The sequence below is a fragment of the Anopheles gambiae genome, chromosome 3 (genome assembly GCF_943734735.2).
Source record: "Anopheles gambiae chromosome 3, idAnoGambNW_F1_1, whole genome shotgun sequence".
NCBI classification, from domain to species: Eukaryota; Metazoa; Arthropoda; class Insecta; order Diptera; family Culicidae; genus Anopheles; species Anopheles gambiae.
In genome coordinates this window covers 60321094-60341861 of record NC_064602.1, presented here as the reverse complement: position 1 = coordinate 60341861, position 20768 = coordinate 60321094, and the positions used below count along the sequence as shown (strand labels likewise).

The following is a 20768-nucleotide window of genomic DNA, read 5'->3' as shown; positions in this document are numbered from 1 at the left end:
GGCTTCGTCTGCTGGGTTTTCCTTTGTACCTATCCAATGCCATTGATTCGAGCAGCTTCGATTTAAAATTTCCCCGATCCTTAGAGCTACGAATTGTTTATATTTTCTTGGTTCCGAGGTGATCCACGCTAGCACTGTCTTCGAATCAGTCCAAAAAAGTGCTCCATCTAATTCCATCCTCATTTCCTTTAAAACAGTTTCTGCTAGTCTGGCCCCTAGAACTGCTGCTTGCAGCTCCAGGCGTGGGATCGACAGGGGTTTTGTGGGTGCGACGCGGGATTTAGCAGCTACGAGACTAATATCAACCCCCTTTTTGTGCGTGGTGCGTAAATACGCCACTGCTGCAAACGCCTTTTCAGATGCGTCTACAAACACGTGAAGCTCACGCCTTAGCACCTCTGATACCGATGAGTAGCATCTGGGAATGTTAATTGTCTCCACTTCCTTCATCCTTACCACCCATTCCTGCCATCTCCTTTGCAGCTCCGCCGGCAACTTATCATCCCAATCCAATCCTTGCCTCCAGATGTCTTGCATTAATATTTTTGATTCTACCACGTAGTTAGCAATTAATCCCAAGGGGTCGTAAATTTTCATTGTGTTTGATAGTAATATTCTTTTAGTGGCATTCCCTCCTGTTTCTATTAAGCCTTTTATTATATACTTAAGTGAGTCCCTTTCTCTATCCCACCACTGACCGAGGATTTTATCATATGTGTTGTCTGATTCACATATTTTCATCAGGTTGGAGTCACTCACTCTCTCTTTAGGTAGACTTTCCAATACTTTAACTGAGTTCGATAAAAAATTTCTGATATAGAATTTCGCTTCATCGTGTATATTTATCACTTCCTTTGTTCTCTTGATCGCCAATTCATCAGAATCGAAACTGTCTAGATAATCATCCACATAATGGTTGCGGACAATTGCAATCGCTGCTTCCGGATACCTCGTTTGAAAAAGTGCTGCATTTTCGTTCTTAACGAACTGGGCGCATGCGGGGGAGCATGTTGCCCCGAAGGTCATTACCTTCATTTCGAAAATTTGTGGTTTATCATTTGGGTTGCTACGATAAAGAAATCTTTGAGCACAACGGTCCTCCTGCCTTATGCCCACTTGGTGAAACATTTCCTTGATGTCACCTGAAATGCCCACGCGTCCCTCTCTAAAGCGGATCAGTATGCCGAAAAGAGATGCAACTGCATCAGGTCCGGACAGCAATTGTGAATTAAGTGATATGCCATTATTTTTTGCTGCAGCATCAAATACAAGTCTCGGTTTAGGTTTGGGCTTGTTGTAATTTATTATAGCAAAGTGCGGTATGTAATTTAGTTTGGGGTTATGTTCATCTTTCAACAGATTGTTCCCTTCGATCGCTTGAGCGTATCCCTTTTGACAATATGCAGCTATCTCTTCGTGATACCATTTCTTTAGTATCGCGTCTCTTTCCATCTTCCTTTCTAAACATTGCAGTCTTCTTAGTGCTTGAGCGAAGCTTTCCGGGAGTCTGATCTCATCTCTTTTCCATAGTAGACCTATTTCATACCCGTTCTTCGTTTTATTTAATGTTTCCTTCATTAGTATTTTTGCTCTCTCTTCTTCTTTTGATTGAGGCAAGTTGGTGACGAGCTTAACACCGAACTCTTCGGTAGAAAAATACCCTTTCATTAGATCCGCCATTGTTTTTTCTTCTTTGCCATTCTCCATGAGAGAAAACAATCTTTCCTGTTTTGATTTTGAACTACTTGCTCCTAATAATACCCACCCCAGGTGGGTTTGCATAGCTATTGGTCCTCCCGCGCGTCCTAATTTGGTGCGTAATGCACACATGAGGTGAGCATGTGGTAACCCGATAATTATTTTGGGTAGTCCATCGCGATAGCTTGCTAAATGAATTCCCTTTAAATGCCGATATTTTCTTTTAAGCGCTGCTCCATCAACGGTTTGTTTTGGTAGCTCCATTGACTCTACTGTTCTCAGGCCATCAAGGTTAATAAATTTTCCAGACTGGTCCTTAATCAAAATGGACACAGTTTGGCTGCCTGGTCCTCCTGAATGGATCCGTTTGTCCAAGCCAAAGAAAATGGCCGAGGTGATCCCTCCACTTGCAGTTCTTCTTTGAGATCGCGTAAAATCAAACTTGCGGAAGACCCTGAGTCCATAAAGGCAAAGGTCTCAAGTTCATTATCCCCGTGGCGAATGGTCACAGGTATAATTTGAAAGTATATTTCAGGTAATTCCGGTTCCTTGTGAATGTTTAAATTTTCCGTGCGTACCGGTGTAGTTGGGTTCTGGATTGAAATGCGATGGAGCAAGGTGTGGTGTCTTCCCCGACAACCATATTGCCTGCATTGCGGAGGCAAATAACAACTATGTGCATCGTGGTTAGTTTGATTGCAACAGTTAACACAGATGCGCATACGTCTCACGGTTTCCCATCTTCGTTCTATTGGCATATTTTTAAATTCTTGGCAATCAGTGGCTCTGTGATCATAGCCACAAATGAGGCATCTAAATCGAGATCTAGGAGGTGGATTGTTATAAGAGCTGTTTCGTTGCTGCGGTCGAGTATCGCGATTGACAGATTGAATATTATGTGGGAGCCTTTGAGAATTGTCTTGTTTCTTAGTGGTTTCGGCTGTTAGCATTATTGCTAACTCTTCCGTAGGCTTCAACCATGTGGCAAAATCTTTCAATGTTTTTATCTTATTTTTCCCAGTTTTTCTATTATCATCTAGGAGGTGCATGTACCACCTTTCCTTTATATTAGGTGGAAGTCTTTGTGCTAAGTCTTTCAAGAGGCGTTGGTCGTTGAGGTATTCTTCTTGATCTAGCGTTACCATGTTCACCACAAGGTTGTTTAAGGCGTGCATGAAAGCTGTGATTGACTTCGGCCTTTGCATTGTAGGATTCTCTACGTTCATTAATTCCTTCAACAGCGCGTTGTAAATCAAATCGGGCGCTCCAAATTCTTGCTCTAGACGCTTTATAATTAAATCGACGTTCTGCGCATCGAGCATTAATCCGCCTACGCACGTCGCGGCTTCCCCCTTTAATGATCTTTGTAGGCGAGTTAGATTTTCCAAATCGGAAAATTTTCCTTCCGAAGAAGTTTTATCATAAATGGATTTAAAATGCGTCCATTTTTAAAATCCCCGTCGAAAATCGGAAGCTCCATCAAAGAGTCCTTTGTTGCGCGCTCCTTCAATGCGTCAACCATTCCCCTGATAAGCACTTCGGAAACCGAGCTAGAGTTGTTTGCCGATGCGCTTGTCGATGCAACATTCCCTTCTTGCGTCTCGCGTTTTTGTGGTTTATCTCTTTTCTGCTTTTTTAATTCTGTTTGTAGCTCTAGCATTTGCGCAGCTAGTCTAGCAATATTGGGGTTCGTTTCCTCCAAGTCGCTTATCTTGGTTTCGAGTCGCTTTTGCATTTCGACCTGCATTTCTATAACTCGCAGCATTTCCGCGCGATCTTCCTTCATTTTGACTATCTCCTCCCTTAAATGCCCTAGCTCATTTTCTTCCCCTCCCTCAAAAAGTACAATTTTCTCCTTAGAATTGGCCATTTTACTCACGATTTCGCAGTATTACGCTTCGCTGGTGTTACTAGGCTTGTAACAATGTTGACGTTACGCTGCCGCTGCTCTGCTACCGCTGCTCTGCTACCGCTGCTCTGCTACCGCTGCTCTGCTACTGCTGCTCTGCTACTGCTGCTCTGCTGCTGCTGCTCTCCTGCTGCTGTTGCACTTCTCACTTGACCGGGAATGGCGTCCTCTGGTTGCTGCTCGGGCGGGTGGCCCTTCTTCCTTCCTCGTTGGCCGGGAATGGCTTCCTCCGGCTTTCACTTCACTGCACTTCACTTCACTGCATTAACCAGGAATGGCGTCCTCCGGATTGCGGCTTGGGCGGGTGGCCCTTCTTCCTTCCTCGTTGGCCGGGAATGGCTTCCTCCGGCTTTCACTTCACTGCACTTCACTTCACTGCGCTGGCCGGGAATGGCGTCCTCCGGATAGCGGCTTGGGCGGGTGGTCCTTCTTCCTTCCTCGTTGGCCGGGAATGGCTTCCTCCGGCTTTCACTTCACTTCACTTCACTGCGCTGGCCGGGGATGGCGTCCTCCGGATAGCGGCTTGGGCGGGTGGCCCTTCTTCCTCGTTGGCCGGGAATGGCGTCCTCCGGCTTTCACTTCACTGCACTTTACTTCACTGCGCTGGCCGGGAATGGCGTCCTCCGGCTGGCTCGTGCCGGGAATGGGGTCCTCCGGCTGGCTCGTCCTTCCTTCCTTCCGTGCCGGGAATGGCGTCCTCCGGCTGGCTCGTGCCGGGAATGGGGTCCTCCGGCTGGCTCGTCCTTCCTTCCTTCCGTGCCGGGAATGGCGTCCTCCGGCTGGCTCGTGCCGGGAATGGGGTCCTCCGGCTGGCTCGTCCTTCCTTCCTTCCGTGCCGGGAATGGCGTCCTCCGGCTGGCTCGTGCCGGGAATGGGGTCCTCCGGCTGGCTCGTCCTTCCTTCCTTCCGTGCCGGGAATGGCGTCCTCCGGCTGGCTCGTGCCGGGAATGGGGTCCTCCGGCTGGCTCGTCCTTCCTTTCTTCCGTGCCGGGAATGGGGTCCTCCGGCTGGCTCGTCCTTCCTTCCTTCCGGGCCGGGAATGGTGTCCTCCGGCTGGCACGGAACCTTCTCTTGCTCTGGGTCTTAAGGTAGAGTTACTATCCTCTCTGGAGCCACCAATGTTCCCAGCACGTCAGGGCAATTAACCCGTAACGGTGCTCTCGTCGAAGCGAGGACGATTGGAAGCAACTCTGATCCTTTCGATCCCAAAGCCAACCAAATAAATAAGGCTTATTTCATTGGCTGTGAGAAGTTCAATTTATTGCTCATTTTTAATTCGCGAGCCCTTCTCGCAACGCGTGCTATTGTAGCGATGCGTAATTTACACTTACGTGAGAAGGCCGGCCTAACATTTTTCCTTACTTCCTAAACTAACTTAGTTTCCTAATTAAATAATTAAACCTAAAATTCTACCTTACTAATCCTTAAATAATTATATGACCCAACTTCTATTCTTGCTATGCTATGCTACATAATTCGATTCATTTCTTGCTATTAATTAATCCAAATTAATCCTAACGCTCCTACGCTTATCCCTTATTACTTCCTATGCTCTCTATTGTCGCTTACTTCCGTAAGCAAGATAGGATACGCTTACGCGCGCATCTCGGGCATTGCTCTTCCGAAAAGAGCAATTCGAGAGCGGCGCGCCGTTGAACCGATCCTAGCCGTTCGCTCATTCCTAGCTTGCCCTCTCCTTCTAACATGCCATTCGGCCACGTTTAGCCTCTCTCTCTCATCCTAGCCTCCTGAGAGTGGCACATCGTTAGACCAGAGGAGTCAAACTAGTAGGGGGTGGCGAACCACTACCGGGCTAGTACAAATATTATATTTTCGTCAGCGACAGGTTAGCACGCAACTCGGAAGAATGGCCACAGAATACACCATCACCAAGCGAAGATGAGAGCGAAGAAGAAGAAAAACTATCGTCACGGGTTGCAAGCACAGCATTAATCTGCGAATTTCGAAACAGTTTGTTCTCACGATTTTCGATCTACCACAAACTGCAAAGAGTTGTTGCACATTGTTTGCGCTTTATACAAAACGCAAAGCGCCGCGTAGGAAACAAGGTCCATGCTAAGGACATCTCACCGCTCACTGTAGACGAACTCAAGGCGGCAGAACTCAAGTTGTGTTATCTTTCGCAACAAGACACCTTTTCCGAGGAGATACAACACCTGCAGAAGGGCAAAGAGATTCCGAAGAACTCCAAATTGAAATGGATTTCCCCTTTCATAGATACGCAAGGTATTCTGCGCATTGGTGGCCGGCTCAGTAACGCACATCATCATACATCATCATCGAAACATCCATTGTCCGCACTACTAGCTGTTTCGATACACTTGAGTAAGCTGCATGCTGCACCACAACTGCTTTTAACAACACTACACCAAAGCTTTTGGATAATTGGCGGTCGCAATTTATGCAAGTCTGTGTACCACAGTTGCCACGCATGTTTTAAAGCCAAACCCACACTTATTAAGCAAAGTATCGCCGATTTGCCAACATCACGAGTCACACCAACAAGGCCATTCTCAGTATGCGGAGTAGACTATTGAGGACCAATCTATATAAAACAAACCATACGCAACAGAAGTCCGATTAAAGCATACATCGCCATATTTGTATGTTTTTCAACAAGAGCGGTACATATCGAACTGGTTGGCGATTTAACATCAACAGCATTTATCAATGCACTTCGTCGTTTGATTGCACGTCGTGGCCAAATCAGTGAACTGCATTCCGACAATGCAACCACCCTTAAGGGAGCGGCACATGAGCTGAATCGCGTCTACAAGATGTTAAAGAGCGACGAACACGATCGAGCTGCTATATTTGATTGGTGCGCGATGAATCAGATGAAGTGGAAGTTTATCCCACCAAGAGCACCACATTTTGGAGGTTTATGGGAGGCGGCGGTGAAAGCAGCTAAAAAGCATATAATCTGAAAAATAGGAACAACAAGCATCACACAGGAGAGCATGCTTACCCTACTTGCCCAGGTAGAGCAATGTTTGAATTCGCGACCGATTACACCTCTATCCGATGAGCCGTCGGACTTGGAACCATTGACACCGGGACACTTCCTCATCGGTGGCAATCTGCAAGCGGTACCAATCATTGATTACACCGAGACACCGAGCAACTATTTGAGGGAATACCAGTTGGTACAAAAACATCTGCAAACCATTTGGGCTCGATGGTATCCGGAGTACCTGCAGCAGTTGCAAGCTCGAGCCAAATATTGCAACGGGAAATCAGCGGTTCTGAAGGAAAATACACTGGTGATTATTAAGGAAGACAATGTACAGTATCGGACATTAAGATAGGACCCTTTTTTTCAATGCACCGTGCACTTGTTTTACCACGTTACTTGTGTTTGTGTGTGTGTATGTGTGTATGTGTGTGTGTGTGTATGTGTGTGTGTGTGTGTGAGTGTGTGTGTGTGTGTGTGTATGTGTGTGTGTGTGCATGTGTGTGTGTGTAGTAGTAGAAAGAGAGTGTGCTTTTTAATGTGTATTTGCAAGTGCGCGGGTTTGTGTCTGAAAAACATAGCTTGCCATGATGTCATATTGCGTTGAAATTATTCTTATTATGTGTGATATCATGTGAAACATTGTGCGTTTACACTTGGATAAAAACTAAAGTTTGCATCGACAGCAGCGCTTGTTCCTCGGACGAAAACGCAGGTGTGCTGTTTCATGAATGTGAACGCGACACCGGTGCGAAATGGACACGCGCACAATAGCAATGAACTCGTCATTCCCTCACAGGTGTTTCTCCAGTGCACGCCATTGAAAGGCCTGCGTGCATCTTTGCGTTGAACGTTGTGTGCGAATGGTAAACTTTGTGCGTGCATTGAGCTGGCGCGCAGTTATTCTTTTCAATGGGCGTTTTGTTTCATGAGCGCGGCAGTATTCTTTTCTCGATTTTGAAGGGAAGACGCTTATTCGCGTACTCGTTGATAGTTTTTATCCATGCGATGTTTTCGCTGCTCCAAAACGATGTAATTCATCGCGTATAGAAGTATAACGCAGGCAGAGCACGGGATCAGCCGTGTCCAAGTTTTTAACCAGCGCGTTCTTGACGGTCCAAGCAAGCAATATTAGTAACAATAGGTCGAGGTAAACGTTGTACCGATTATCAGCGCCATATGTAAAAGCGAATGGCTGCTGCTGGCATTAAGCGCAAAAGGATCGAGTTCGTAATGGAACGATCGCGCACTTTTGTGGCAAACGCGCTTCGGACAACCGAAACGTGCTTAGACAACTGAAACGCGCTTGGACAACCGAAACGCGCAAGTCAACCGGACGTCCTCAGAAGACCACGGCGAAAGAAGACCGTAACATTGTTAATATATCGAAAACACACTGATCGCGAGGGCGGTGGTCCTGCTTATCACACCAAAAACCTAACCCAAAACACAAAAAAACTACTTACAAATCTATCCGAAACGACCTACTTGTGAAACAAACACACACATCAATACACATTCAAACATACATCCACACACACACACACATGCACACACACATACACACACACACACACACACACACACATACACACACACACAAACACATACAAACCACACATAAACTTGGCCCAACGGGTGCACGGTGCGTTAAAAAACCAATGCCCTATCTTTCTGTCCGATACTGTACATCCTACCTCGTGGCCGATGGGCATCGTTGCAGTACACCCTGGAAAGGACGATGTAGTTCGCGTCGTTACACTGCGCACTGCTTCAGGGAAGCAAATCGTCCGCGCACCTAATCGTCTGGCGGTTTTGCCTAATCCGGACGTAATTAGCAACTTAGAGCAGAAGGAAACCACTCGCACTGAGTAACGCGCAGCTGCAAGCCACGCGACATTGTTTACATTTCGCACTCATGGCAGAACAAGATACCCACGGCGCAAAGCGACGGAAGGCGTTATGGCGTTCTGAGAATTTTATCATGCCTTCCCTTTCCCTCCAACGGCAAATTTGTCAAGCAGCTCGTCGAGCTGCCCGTCCCTGGCTCCGCCTCATACCCCTCGCCTGAGCGCGCTGTCGAAGGTTTGGATGTGTTGGTGCGTCAGACGGCCAATCGCTGTCAGCCGTCGTCCGTGCTTTTTCCCTCCATAGCGCTATCTCTTTCTCGCGTGTGGACAATGCTCATGAGTTGCTGTGGCGCTCAAAAAACCGTTTATACACATTGCGGCGATGAAGTTGCATTTTTACAAATCAAACCAAAAAAGCGCAATAAGTTTAATCGTTGCAATGTTAAAATGACTAAGGAATCGTTAATTTACGCTGGAGGGTTTGCTGTGCAACGCGCTGAACCCTAATTTGCATTGACACGTTCGGCCCGGCGCTGATTTTCATCAACTTTCCTTTCCACCAGCATCTAGAACGCAAGCTGATTGTGAAACCAGCATCCTGGAAAGTTCACTGGTAGTCCCTGGGACATGTCATCGTGCTGAACGTGTTAAGCATTAAGCATAACTTTGTTATACTAAGCTTTTTTTGCTTTCGTATGCTGTAGATTACATAGATATGCTGAGCCATCTGCGCGTGGGTGTGAGCGTGCCTGTGTGTGCAACACTTTTGCCTAATGTGTTTTCTTCCGGAATGTTATGATCAATCGGTCGAAGAAAGGAAGGTGTTCATTAAAGGCGGAAAGACGAATTGAGGCCCTTGTCAATGGTAACTGATGACCGGGAGGAGGGGGTACTGACACACAGCTGTTGGAAGATTGAACAGTATACTTAAATTGCCGGTAGATGGATGGGGGGAGGGGGGCTGTTGGTCATGGGACCCCTACGATCATGGGTGGCAGGCCCTAAAATTGTTATCGCCATGGGGGGAGGGGAGGTGCAAATGGTTCTCCAGCCATGGAGCCCTAAAGACCATCTTTCCGGGGGCCCTTGTCGCTAATAATCTGTCCACTTGTAGACATACGGCATACTACAGACTAGAGATCTTCGGCGACCGCCTAGTCCGCCTATCGTTAGGTCCGCCGCTGGTTCATGGCCGTGTTTTTTTTATCGTGGAGGTGCATCCTTCCCCCTGCCTGCAGCGTATGCATCGAGCAGGAGACAGTGTGGCAGTATGCAAGTAACCCGCTGGATGGGAGCGGTCGCGAGGCAACGCCATCGTTCCGCACATCTGCATGCCCGTTGTGGGTTCTAACCGCGTATGAACCGTCCGCCGTAGCAAGAGGTGACTATCCGGCTACGTGGTACTCAAGTCCTGAAAAGGCCGGCATGATCGCGTTGGCTAGTACGCCAATAATAATAATAATCATAAAAAGAACTTAGCGTAGCAGTCCACACTCGGGGAAGGTTTTTGTTTTGACTTTGGTGCTGCCGGGTCTACTGCTGTGGCGCGACAAATGCACGCAATGCACTCGACTAAAACATGAACCTACCGATCCGAACCCATTCCAAGGCAGTGCCGGTCGCACGGCGTCATGATACCGACTCAAAACCAACAAGCCACCAGATTCTGGACGGACAGGTGCAGTATCATACGCGCACCGCAATAAACAAATCCAGAATCCTCTTTTGTATGGATTCAATTCAAAATGTTGTTTCCACTTGCGCCCGCTAGCTGAATTAGAAATAAATGTGCAACATATCACACGCACGTTTGCTTAGATCGTGTGTCTTTTTAATACCCCCAACAGCAGAGCCGATCGCAAAGATGCCAATGCCAATAGTTGTGTTGACTCTCAGGTAGCGAGATCGAAAATGCGTGGTATTTTGTAGCCGCAGTGGATGAAAATGTACGCATCAGAATCAAATAGTTTTGGGGTTTCCAATCGCACGCACACACACAAACACGCGCGCGCAAACTCACACACAAACACGCGCGCGCAAACTCGCACACACACACACACACACACACACACACACACACACACACACACACACACACACACACACACACACACACACACACACACACACACACACACTCACACACACACACACGCACACACACACACACGCACACACACGCACGTACGCGCGCCCGCGAGCATGAAAGCGCGCACGCCAGCACGCACCCACGAAAGCGCGCTCACGAGCACGCACCTGGTTATCGGCCTGGTCTCCCGCGCTGTTCTTCAGCGATTTCTGCGCTGGGTCGAGCAAGTTTAGCGCCATCTGCTGGCAAAATGGACGAACTATTTATGGCGGCGGAGCAAAAAAAAAAACGGTAAAAAAATTAAAAATATTGGCGCCCATTTTTTCGTCCGCTTCTTCTCCCGCCCTCGCCCTGCCTTACCTTACTTACGCTTCAGCCCGTGCCTTCCGCCGCCAGCTGATTGGCTGTTGCGGTGTATGCGTTGATACTCATATGTGCATTGCGGTTGTGTATTGTTATTGGTGGGTGTTAACATTTATTAATTTGTGTGTGACCTTGAGACGATGCGGGAGAAGCTGGATTGGGATTCAAAGTGTTATCGGTATATTGATGGTTTATTTTATTTCGTGCCGCTGCTGATGAGACCATTCGATGCCCCTGCCAATTGAGGGTGAAGAAGCCTATTTAAAACAAGCGTATGAGAACATCTAACACATCTAATATTTTTTTATTGGAACATGTTAGATGCTTCAACGACATTCAAAGCATCATGTAGCACAGCGTATAGTGACTATAAATTTTTTTTTAATGTGCAGAAATCTGTCTCGCGTTTTCGGGTCTCGTCACACACACGCACACACACAGCGCGGGGAAAGTGACTGTTCACTCTATCATGTCGCGATTCCCCACCTCGCCCGGCGCTAGGGATGAGGATGCGCTATATGATAGCTGATGATTGCGGAAGGGGAGGGGGGGTTTGGTGGAGGGTGCGTGCTTGCGTGCGTGCTTTCGTAGGTGCGTTCTCGCGTGCGCGCGTTCGTAGGTGCCTTATCGCGTGCGCTCGCGCGCGTGTCTGTGTGTGTGTGTGTGTGTGTGTGAGTTTGCGCGCGCGTGTTTGTGTGTGTGCGTGCGTGCGTTTGGAAACCCCAAAACTATTTGATTCTGATGCGTACATTTTCATCCGCTGCGGCTACAAAGTCCATGCATTTTCGATCTCGCTACCTGAGATACAACACAACCATTGGCATTGGCTTCCTTGCGATCGGCTCTGCTGTTGGGGGTATTAAAAAACACACGATTTAAGCAAACGTGCGTGTGATATGTTGCACATTTATTTTTAATGCAGCTAACGGACGCAAGTGGAAACAACATTTTGAATTGAATCCATACAAAAGAGGATTCTGGATTTGTTTATTACGGTGCGCGTATGGTGCTGCACCTGTCCGTCCAGAATCTGGTGGCTTGTTGGTTTGGAGTAGTTATCATGACGTCGATTGACCGGCAATGCCTTGGAATGGGTTCTGTTGGAATCTCGCGTTCCAACTACCTGTCATAAACGGGACGTTTTAAAACGAGCGACCAGTACACGAACAAGGCACGAAGCGTAACAGGAAAAAAGCGTTAAAAAGGGCCGCAAGATAGGAACGAGCCCCTTTCTAAACCAATCGCGGAAAAACGGACAAATTTTTGACGCGTAATAAGATAATAAAACGTTTTTGGCAAGAGATTTCATCCGCTTTGGTTTTAGTTCCCAACATTCCAAAAAATTTGTCCGTTTTTCCGCGATTGGTTTAGAAAAGGGCTCGTTCCTATATTGCGGCCCTTTTCAACGCTTTTTTCCTGTTACGCTTCGTGCCTTGTTCGTGTACTGGTCGCTCGTTTTAAAACGTCCCGTGTATGACAGGTAGTTGGAACGCGTGATTCCAACATTGTCCCCCCAAGTGTACCACAGCTTATCTGCCTTTAATCACCTTGCGTCATTTTAGCTGTGGCTTCACTTCCTTGTGTGACCTGTCATAAAAACGCGTGCATTTGTTTACATTCTGTCTCCTTATTGCAAACTACCTCGTGGTATGCCGTGATCCCGTGCTGTTTTCCGAACAATTATTTCCCTGTGACAGATTATTAGCGACAAGGGCCCCCGGAAAGATGGTCTTTAGGGCTCCGTGGTTGGAGAACCATTTGCACCTCCCCTCCCCCCATGGCCTCTACAATTTTAGGGACTGTGACCGATGATCGTAGGGGTCCCGGTCATCAGTTACAATTTACAGGGACCTCAACTCGTCTTTCCGTCTAGGACCCCCGATTCCCCCAATCCGCCACTGCCATGAACACCTTCCTTTCTTTGACTGATGGATCATAACATTCCGGAAGAGCATAGATTCGGCGACAGTTTTGCATACACACGCACACTCCCACCCATGCGCAGACGGCTCAGCACATCTATGTAATCTACAGCATACGAAAGCAAAAGCTTAGTGTAACGAAGTTATGCTTAATGCTTAACACGTTCAGCACGATGACATGTCCCAGGGACTACCAGTGAACTTTCCAGGATGCTGGTTTCACAATCAGCTTGCGTTCTTGATGCTGGCGGAACGAAATGTTGATGAAAATCAGCGCCGGGCTGAACGTGTTAGAGTGAATTAGGGTTCAGCGCGTTGCACAGCAAACCCTCCAGCGTAAACTAGCGATTCATTAGTCATATTTATATTGCAGTGTTTGAACTCATTGCGATTTTTTGGTTTGATTTGTGAAAATGCAACTTCATAGCCGCAATGTTTGTTAACGGCATTTTAGGCGCCACAACAGCTCGCGAGCATTGACCACACGTGAGAAAGAGATAGCGCTATGGAGGGAAAAAGCACGGACGACGGCTGACAGCGATTGGCCGTCTGACGCACCAACACATCCAAACCTTAGACAGCGCGCACAGGCGAGCGGTATGCCAAGGACGGGCAGCTCGACGAGCTGCTCGACAAATTTGCCGTTGGAGAGAAAAGGAAGGCATGATAAAATTCTCCGAACGGCATGATTTCTTCCGTCGCTTTGCACAGCGGGTAGTTTTTTGTTTGGTTTTCTATGGAGTGTTTACATGATTTCAGCCTCCAACTGTCAAACTCCATACAAAAAACTAACTAGAATCGTAAAGGCCCACTATATTAGAATATACCACAATCACTTTTTCACCTTCACTCACTTTTTTCGTCCCTTTGCTAATCTGAATTACTTGTTAAGTTGTAGGCTTTGTGGCTGGTCCTTACTGCTCGCTGGTTGGATTGCTTCGCTCACTACGTTCTACTCCGTTTCGCTGCATTTCTCTTGGCGAGAAGGGTGTGAAGAGAGTTTTTTCTTGATCCACATATGCAAAATTAGAAAAGGCGAAGTTTGTTAGAGTTGTAAAATCCGAATGAATGTTTATTGAAAGTTTCGTCCCTTTTATATCCCTGAAAGCCCATACATTTTTAGGGTGTTAGTGTATCCATTCCGAGGATAATTAGTACATAAGTGTACATATGCGTGAGTGTCGTGTGTTAGTGTTTGTGACGCATATTTATTCAGCTTTTACACGCAGCGTACCCGGTTTCTAGATTAAGGTGATCGTGCACCACGCAAAATTACAGTTTGAAACATTGTGAATAGTCGCACGCGTAACATCCTCCCCCTCTTAATTTACCACGGTCAATTATCCAAAAGAAAAAAACGGGTGACAATTCTTCATTCGCGATCGCAATTGCTCGCAAGCAATTTGGCTGTCCAGTCGCCTGTGATGATTCGCTTGGTTGACGGGGCCTCCTTTAAAGTCACGTCATCTTCTAGCAGCCTCTTGGTCATCTTGGACGGCGGTTACTTCACGACGAGTTGGTGGTTCTTGGGTTTCACGTCCACTACTGGTACCTTGACCTTCAGCCATTGTCTCGCAGGTCCGTTTTCGTTCGTGAACACCACTACATCGCCCACCTTCACTGGTTCTGCCTTGTTGGTCCACTTGTTTCGTTTGATGAGGGTAGGTAGGTACTCCTTCTTCCAGCGATCCCAGAAAACCTTGGCAGAAAACCACTTTAAACTGCTGCCTAAATACATAGGATGTGTCCAGGCCATCCGGCGGCAGGCTCTCAACGCCTCGTCCAATAAGGAAGTGGAACGGCGTCAGAACCTCGACTTCCTCGTTGGACCACAGTATGTGCCTAAATGGCCGCGAATTGATCATAGCCTCTATCTCTATCAACGCCGCTCGCAACGTTTTCGGGTTGGGGTGACACGTCTTCCACTCAGTAGCCATGTGATGCAACGCTTTCTTCACTATTTGAATAAGTCGCTCCCACGATCGTCCGAAGTAAGGAGCGGACGGTGGATTGAATTTCCTTTCAATTTGGTATTTCAGCGCGGCATCTCTTCCCATCCTCTCTACGATTTCTTCTACCAACTTCTTCATCATCCTTTCCGCGTATGTAGTTGGTCACTTTGTCGCTGTATAGGTGGGTGATCTTCCCTCGTCGATTCGTAAAATTCTTCAGGCAGACTAAGAAGCTATCGACGTCCAGCTTCTCAGCCAGTTCAAAGTGTACAGCCCGTGTGCTCATGCAAGTGAATATTTCCCCCCACCGTTTCTCGATGGACCTCTTCACGGTGACGTCGACAGGCCCAAAATAATCCACTCAGGAATGTAGGAATGGCGGATTGTGAGGGTGTGTCCTGAAAGATGGCAGAGGCGCCATCAAAGGAGTTTGCGGGGTAGAGGTGTTGAGAATACATATCTGGCAGCAACCTTTAACAGCTTTCAAAACGTTCCGCAGCTGCATGATTCCAGTAGGTTTGCCGCAGGGTACCAATTACGACATTGTCGGCCTGATGATGATACTTCTCGTGGTAGTTCGGCACGAGAAGCTTCACGATGCGCGGGTTTTGCGGCAGAAGTATTGGTGAGCGCGCACTTTTCGGTAGCGCCGTCGCATTCTCTAAACGGCTTCGCGACCTCAGGAGATTGTGTTGGTCTAAATAATGCTGTTAAGGCCGGGCTACATTGACCGTACTCTCTGGTGTAATTTTGATTTTCACTAGCGCATCTGGCGGCGGCTGACCGAAGCTTTTTTTGGTCGTCGAGGGAATGGTCGTGCCGGATCTCAAAATTAAGTTGTTTTTCCATCGTTTTTTGATGCGAAAATGGATGGAATGCGTGCAAGACATGTGCATCTACCTTTTACAAAACTTTTCTCATCCAAATTAAGTAAAAAACATGGAAAAATAACATATTTTCTGAAGCGGCTTCAATTTGTTTACCAAATTGCTTCCGACAGCCGCCGCCAGATGCGCTAGTGAAAATCGAAATTACACTACGGAGTACGATCAATGTAGCCCGGCCTTTAGAAAACGAAGCGGAAAATAATTAAGTGCCGAACACGTTAAAGGTTTTTTGTTATACTTTAGCTGTTGCCAAAAAATTAGTCTGTTTATTCCGCCGGTTCGTTTACGATAATGCCAGAATTTGTCTTTCGAGACCGTTTTATCGTTTTTCACCTAGCTTTTTCTCCCTTTTTTCCTATCTCTTTTTCTCCTAAACAATTCCTAACGCTAATGTCGACAGGTCGTTGGAACCCTTCTATCATGCTGTTGTAAGGTTCCAACAAAGGCAACAATGTTTTAATACTGCTCTTGCTGAATATTTCCTCCCCCTTTGTGAAGGCCTCCATTTCATCCGGGAACCCTGCCCATTGCGTCTTGCGTAACAAGGCGTATTTGGAGTGTTCTAAGTCCTCATGTTCAATCATCTTGATGAACGATTTCTGGTCTTTCAAAAAGTCCACGAATTTCTTTAGAAATGTGTGATGGCGAAGCAGGCGGTCCCATGTTGAGTTGTTCAGCTCAGGAACCACTGCCTCGTGATGGTGAAGCACTAGGTTTGCGGCGACATGTTTCTCCTCCTCTGGCCGAGCACCAGCCTGTCTCAGACACAATCACTCTCTTGATAATAGGAATCCCGGACAATTAAACCACATACTTGCGTTGGTTACTTTAGTGGCGACATTAGCTGGATTTTCCTTTGAAAGGATCCACCTACATTGGCTGGCGCTGCTCGTGTCCAAAATATCGCTCACTCGATGTGCCACAAATTGTTTGTACTTGCGATGCTCACAATTGATCCACGACAAAACTGTTCGTGAATCAGCCTAGAACGTGGTGCGGTGAGCCTCGCTTCTAAAATGGCATCTTGCAACACGAGGTTGATAATTGTAAATGCGTGGATCGGAACCACTCCAGTCTGTGCAGCTACAAGCCTCACGACATAGCACCTTTTATAGCAGCTCCTTGCGTAAACGCGTGCTGCAATTGCATTAAGAGATGCGTCCGCAAAGATGTGAATATCGATCGGCGCATTTCCTGCTGCGGTGATTGGTCTAGGAATGGCTAGGTCCTTTGCTTCACTTATTGTTGTCGTCCATTCATGCCACTTTGTTGCGACAGTGTCGGGAATCTTTGTGTCCCAGTCCTCAACGGCTAAGTGGACAGCCTGCATGAAAATCCTCCTCTGAATGGTAAGGTGGCTGATGAGACCGAGGTGATCATATATGCACATGACAAAACATAACGCACCTCTCGTTTGGGGAACTCTTCGCCGACATCTGTGAGCTTTTTCTACATTTACTTTATAGCTAAACGTGTCCACCTACGTGTTCCATTGCACACCTTATAATTTTTCGACGCACTGGTTATTTTTCTTTATGTCCACTAATCTTTCTTGTAGCTGGTGCTCTTCCGGTATGGTTTGTCTTAGTTTCAAAATGTTGGAGACAACATTCCTTATGAGGAATCCATCCATCGCGTGAACTTCTCTCACCTGTTTCACCGTATCGATGGTCTCTTCTAGTGAGAAAAAATTGTTCAAGTAGTCGTCCACGTAATGCTTACGAGTGAAGGGTCTAAGGGCCAGCGGGTGAGTATGTTAATGCTGCTCGACGATTCGATTTTTAACCGCTTGAGCGCATGATGGAGGTCACGTTGCACCAAACGTCATGACCTGCATGACATAGTATCCGGCTGCCGAGTTGCGTTTCTTTCTCGCCACAGTATGTGTCCTGATCCTCCTTTTTTATTTTTATTTGGTGGAACATTTCCTTGATGTCTTCACTAACGCAAATGTTCCCTTCCCGGAATCTTAGCAGTATGCCAAATAGTGACGGCATTTTGTCAGGCCCAGTGAAGAGCAGGGAGTTTCATGAAACGTCCTTAACCCTTGCGGCAGCGTGAAACACTCGCCTTGGTTTGGGCACCGGTTTGTTGTTATTCACCTGCACGAAGTGCAACAAATAAAATATATGTGGCCCGTGCAGTGCTGCTCCTTCTCGTGAGAACTTGCTTAGCCCTTTTTATCGTACTCCTTGAAGGTTTCACGCAGCCAAGTCTGCATGTTCGGATTCTTTTTTAGCTGTTTTCCTGGCTCACTAGACGCCGTTAAACAGCTTGGTAGCAGACCGATCTTCTCGTAACATCTCTCCGATTTCACTAGGGTGTTGGCAATAATTTTCTCGGCACGTTCCATCCCGCTCGACTTTACTGTTGCTACTAGTTTCACTCTAAACTCTTCTGTAGTGAAGTTACTTCGAATCATGTTATTCATGGCTTTTTCCTCACAGTGGTTCATCAGAAAATGTTCGTAGGCTTCGTGGAGTTTAGTGTCCACCCCGAAGGTAACCCATCCTATCTTCGTGTTAATCGTCATTAGCTCATCACTTGGGCCCATTTTTCGTCCTAGTGGTATTAGTAAGTGAATATAGTTAAGGCCAATTAAGAAAGTCGGTTTCGCGCACTTTGATTCCTCTCAGATGAGGATATTTCTCTGCGAGATCACCGCAGTCGATGGATTGGCTCGGGAGCTAGAGCGTTTTAGCCGTTCTCATCTTCTCGACGATCCTGCGTCTAGAAATGCAAATGAAGCCTGGCTTTTTTCTCCATTTCGCAGAACAGTTGGCATGATTTGATAAAAAATGTTTTCCTGTGCCTAGTGATAATTTGTGTTCGATGCATAGGAAAGTGTAGCAGTTGATAGTATGTACATTTCATTGCACCGTTGTAAGCCGCATTCTCTTGCTGCTCTACAGTTTTGTGCACGGTGATCATTACTGGATAGACAAGCGAAGCATTGTTCTCCTCTAAGTGCGATTTCTACGCGTTCTTGTGCCGGTCACCTTTTAAATATATTACATCGGTATAGTGCGTGGCTTCCGTGACAACACGGGCAAGAAGAAGCTTGGCTCCATTGTCGTGTTGCAATGTGTGTAGATGGTCGGGCCGTCGGGAAGCTGGTTAACTGCCGTTCGTTTCAAATATGTATTAGTGTCAATGCTACTACCCTTCAGCGCTTCGATCAGGGCTGCGATGGCCGTGTCTTCGCCCGGGCCAGTTGATGCTGGAGCCTTAATCTTTGCGTAATGCTTTGTGCATTTAATGCACAAGAATGGTTCATCCACTTTAGGTAACCGGTTCAGTTTGGCACATGCCATATGGAACCAGCGATTGCATTCGTCGCATTGGGCCAAACAGAGTTTCGAATCATATAAGGGAATAGTTCAATCACTTAGGGGAATGTTGCAAATCGGCAGGGGAATGTTGCATGCAAGCTGTGGAAGTTTGTAATCATATAGGGGTGTGTTGCAATCGATTAGGGGAATTTTGCAAGCGTTCTGTGGAGCTATCATCAGACTGTAGGTGTTTATACCGTAGCAATACGTGCTTTGACTGCAACATGGGTACACGAATCAATCAATCTTTTGTTTTTTTTAATCAACGAGCAATCCTTGTTTCTTTCAGAAATCTGCTCCTATGATTGGATGATTAACTGTAGCTATTACCTTTACCCAATACACAGCAATGGATGTTCCATTTGCTGGAATAAGAATGTCATTCGTTTTACTAACATTTCCGAAAATGCTTTTTGGTATGACCGAAACTTCTACGCTACTGGCAATGAGAATGATTCATTTGGACATGATTTTTTTTTTATTCAGTAGGGACGGCTTTGCCGTATTGCTTAGTTTGGACATGATATTGAAAACAAAACACATTTGGAAGTAGCGCTACCAAAACGTGTGTGGTAGCAACACTTGAGGTTAGGATTTTGGAATTGATCGCGACCAAGTGAAGTACTTCGATGACAATTCCATGGCCACTTTCCCCTACAAACAAATAGCGGGTTACTTTAACATGGTGTGCGTGCATCCGCAAAACTTTATCTGGGTCAAAATGACCCAAAATGATCAAAATGATTATGACTTTATCTGGGTCAAAAGAAAATGGCGGAGGCCTGTACCAGTACTCTCCCGCTTCCATACAAAATATACGGTGCGCTCTCTAAATGCTCGCTACTATGCGCGAGCATCCTTTCGTGTGTTTGTGTTTGTTTCTTTCGTGTTGCGCTGTATGCGTTTCTTTTGTTCAGCGATAGCTCACACTCGCTACGTATGTTTTATTTTTCTAAATCTTAACAAAAACACAAATACGCTTAGATATTTCTTTTTTCATCACTTTATTGAAACTTTTACACATTTACATTACATGATTTCACACATTTTATGCTGATGATGATAAGTCCCACCTCTTACCCCAACATAGGTTGTAGAAGGACGGAAGTATATTTACGATAATTGTTTTAATTTCAGCCCAGTATGTAACGCACCGAAATGCAGAAGCACATGCCAATATATGTACAGAAGCATCAGCCACTATCAAACAAAAAACATACATGTAAGACTACGGCAATTAATAGGGCAAAACAAGTACGGAACATTCATGCGCAGGTTGGGTACAATATGAGAAATTGGGTTAGCAACAACAATGCTGCCCACGAAGGTCTGGAAGAATCAACGAGCGATCGCGATATGTTCATAAATTTCGGTCAAGAAGGAAAGCACTCACGTGTGCTGGGAATAATGTGGGACCCTGCAAACTGTCATGAAGAGCTAAAACCCTACATTCATGGCAACTGCGAATCGGCATGAGTCTGTTTGACCCATTGGGACTTGTGGCGCCAGTGCTCATCCATGGCAGAATGATGATGCAAGTTCTCTTGCGTGAAAACCTCCTATCGACGAGAAACTCCTAAACGCATTAGCCAATTTAGAAAATCTGATCAACTCTCGAGCGCTTACCGATATGCCAAAAAGCTCGTCAAATGCAGAAGCGCTGACACCCAACCACTTTTTGTCGGAGAGCTCGTTTGGAACCAAGGAGCAGCTGCCTATTTTTGTGTGTTTTCAAATATAAAACAAATTTTGAGCTATTTGACACGGAGTGAAAATTTGAGCAAATTTTCGT

The 20768-nt window shown here is 46.4% G+C and overlaps 1 protein-coding gene and 1 long non-coding RNA gene across 2 annotated transcripts; both read right to left on the bottom strand.

Annotated features, from left to right (window-relative positions):
* Positions 1-215: 215 nt before the first annotated feature.
* On the bottom strand, positions 216-2732 carry LOC133393132 (uncharacterized). Its single transcript, XM_061656591.1, has 2 exons — positions 335-2732; positions 216-234 (listed from the first exon to the last, which is right to left on the bottom strand). The coding sequence occupies exons 1-2, from the start codon at positions 1960-1962 to the stop codon at positions 216-218; spliced, it is 1647 nt and encodes a 548-aa protein (XP_061512575.1). The 5' UTR covers positions 1963-2732.
* Positions 2733-6203: 3471 nt separating this feature from the next.
* LOC133392898 (uncharacterized) lies at positions 6204-6881 on the bottom strand. Its single transcript, XR_009765876.1, has 2 exons — positions 6597-6881; positions 6204-6535 (listed from the first exon to the last, which is right to left on the bottom strand). It is a non-coding gene; the product is annotated as an uncharacterized LOC133392898 (long non-coding RNA).
* Positions 6882-20768: the final 13887 nt, after the last annotated feature.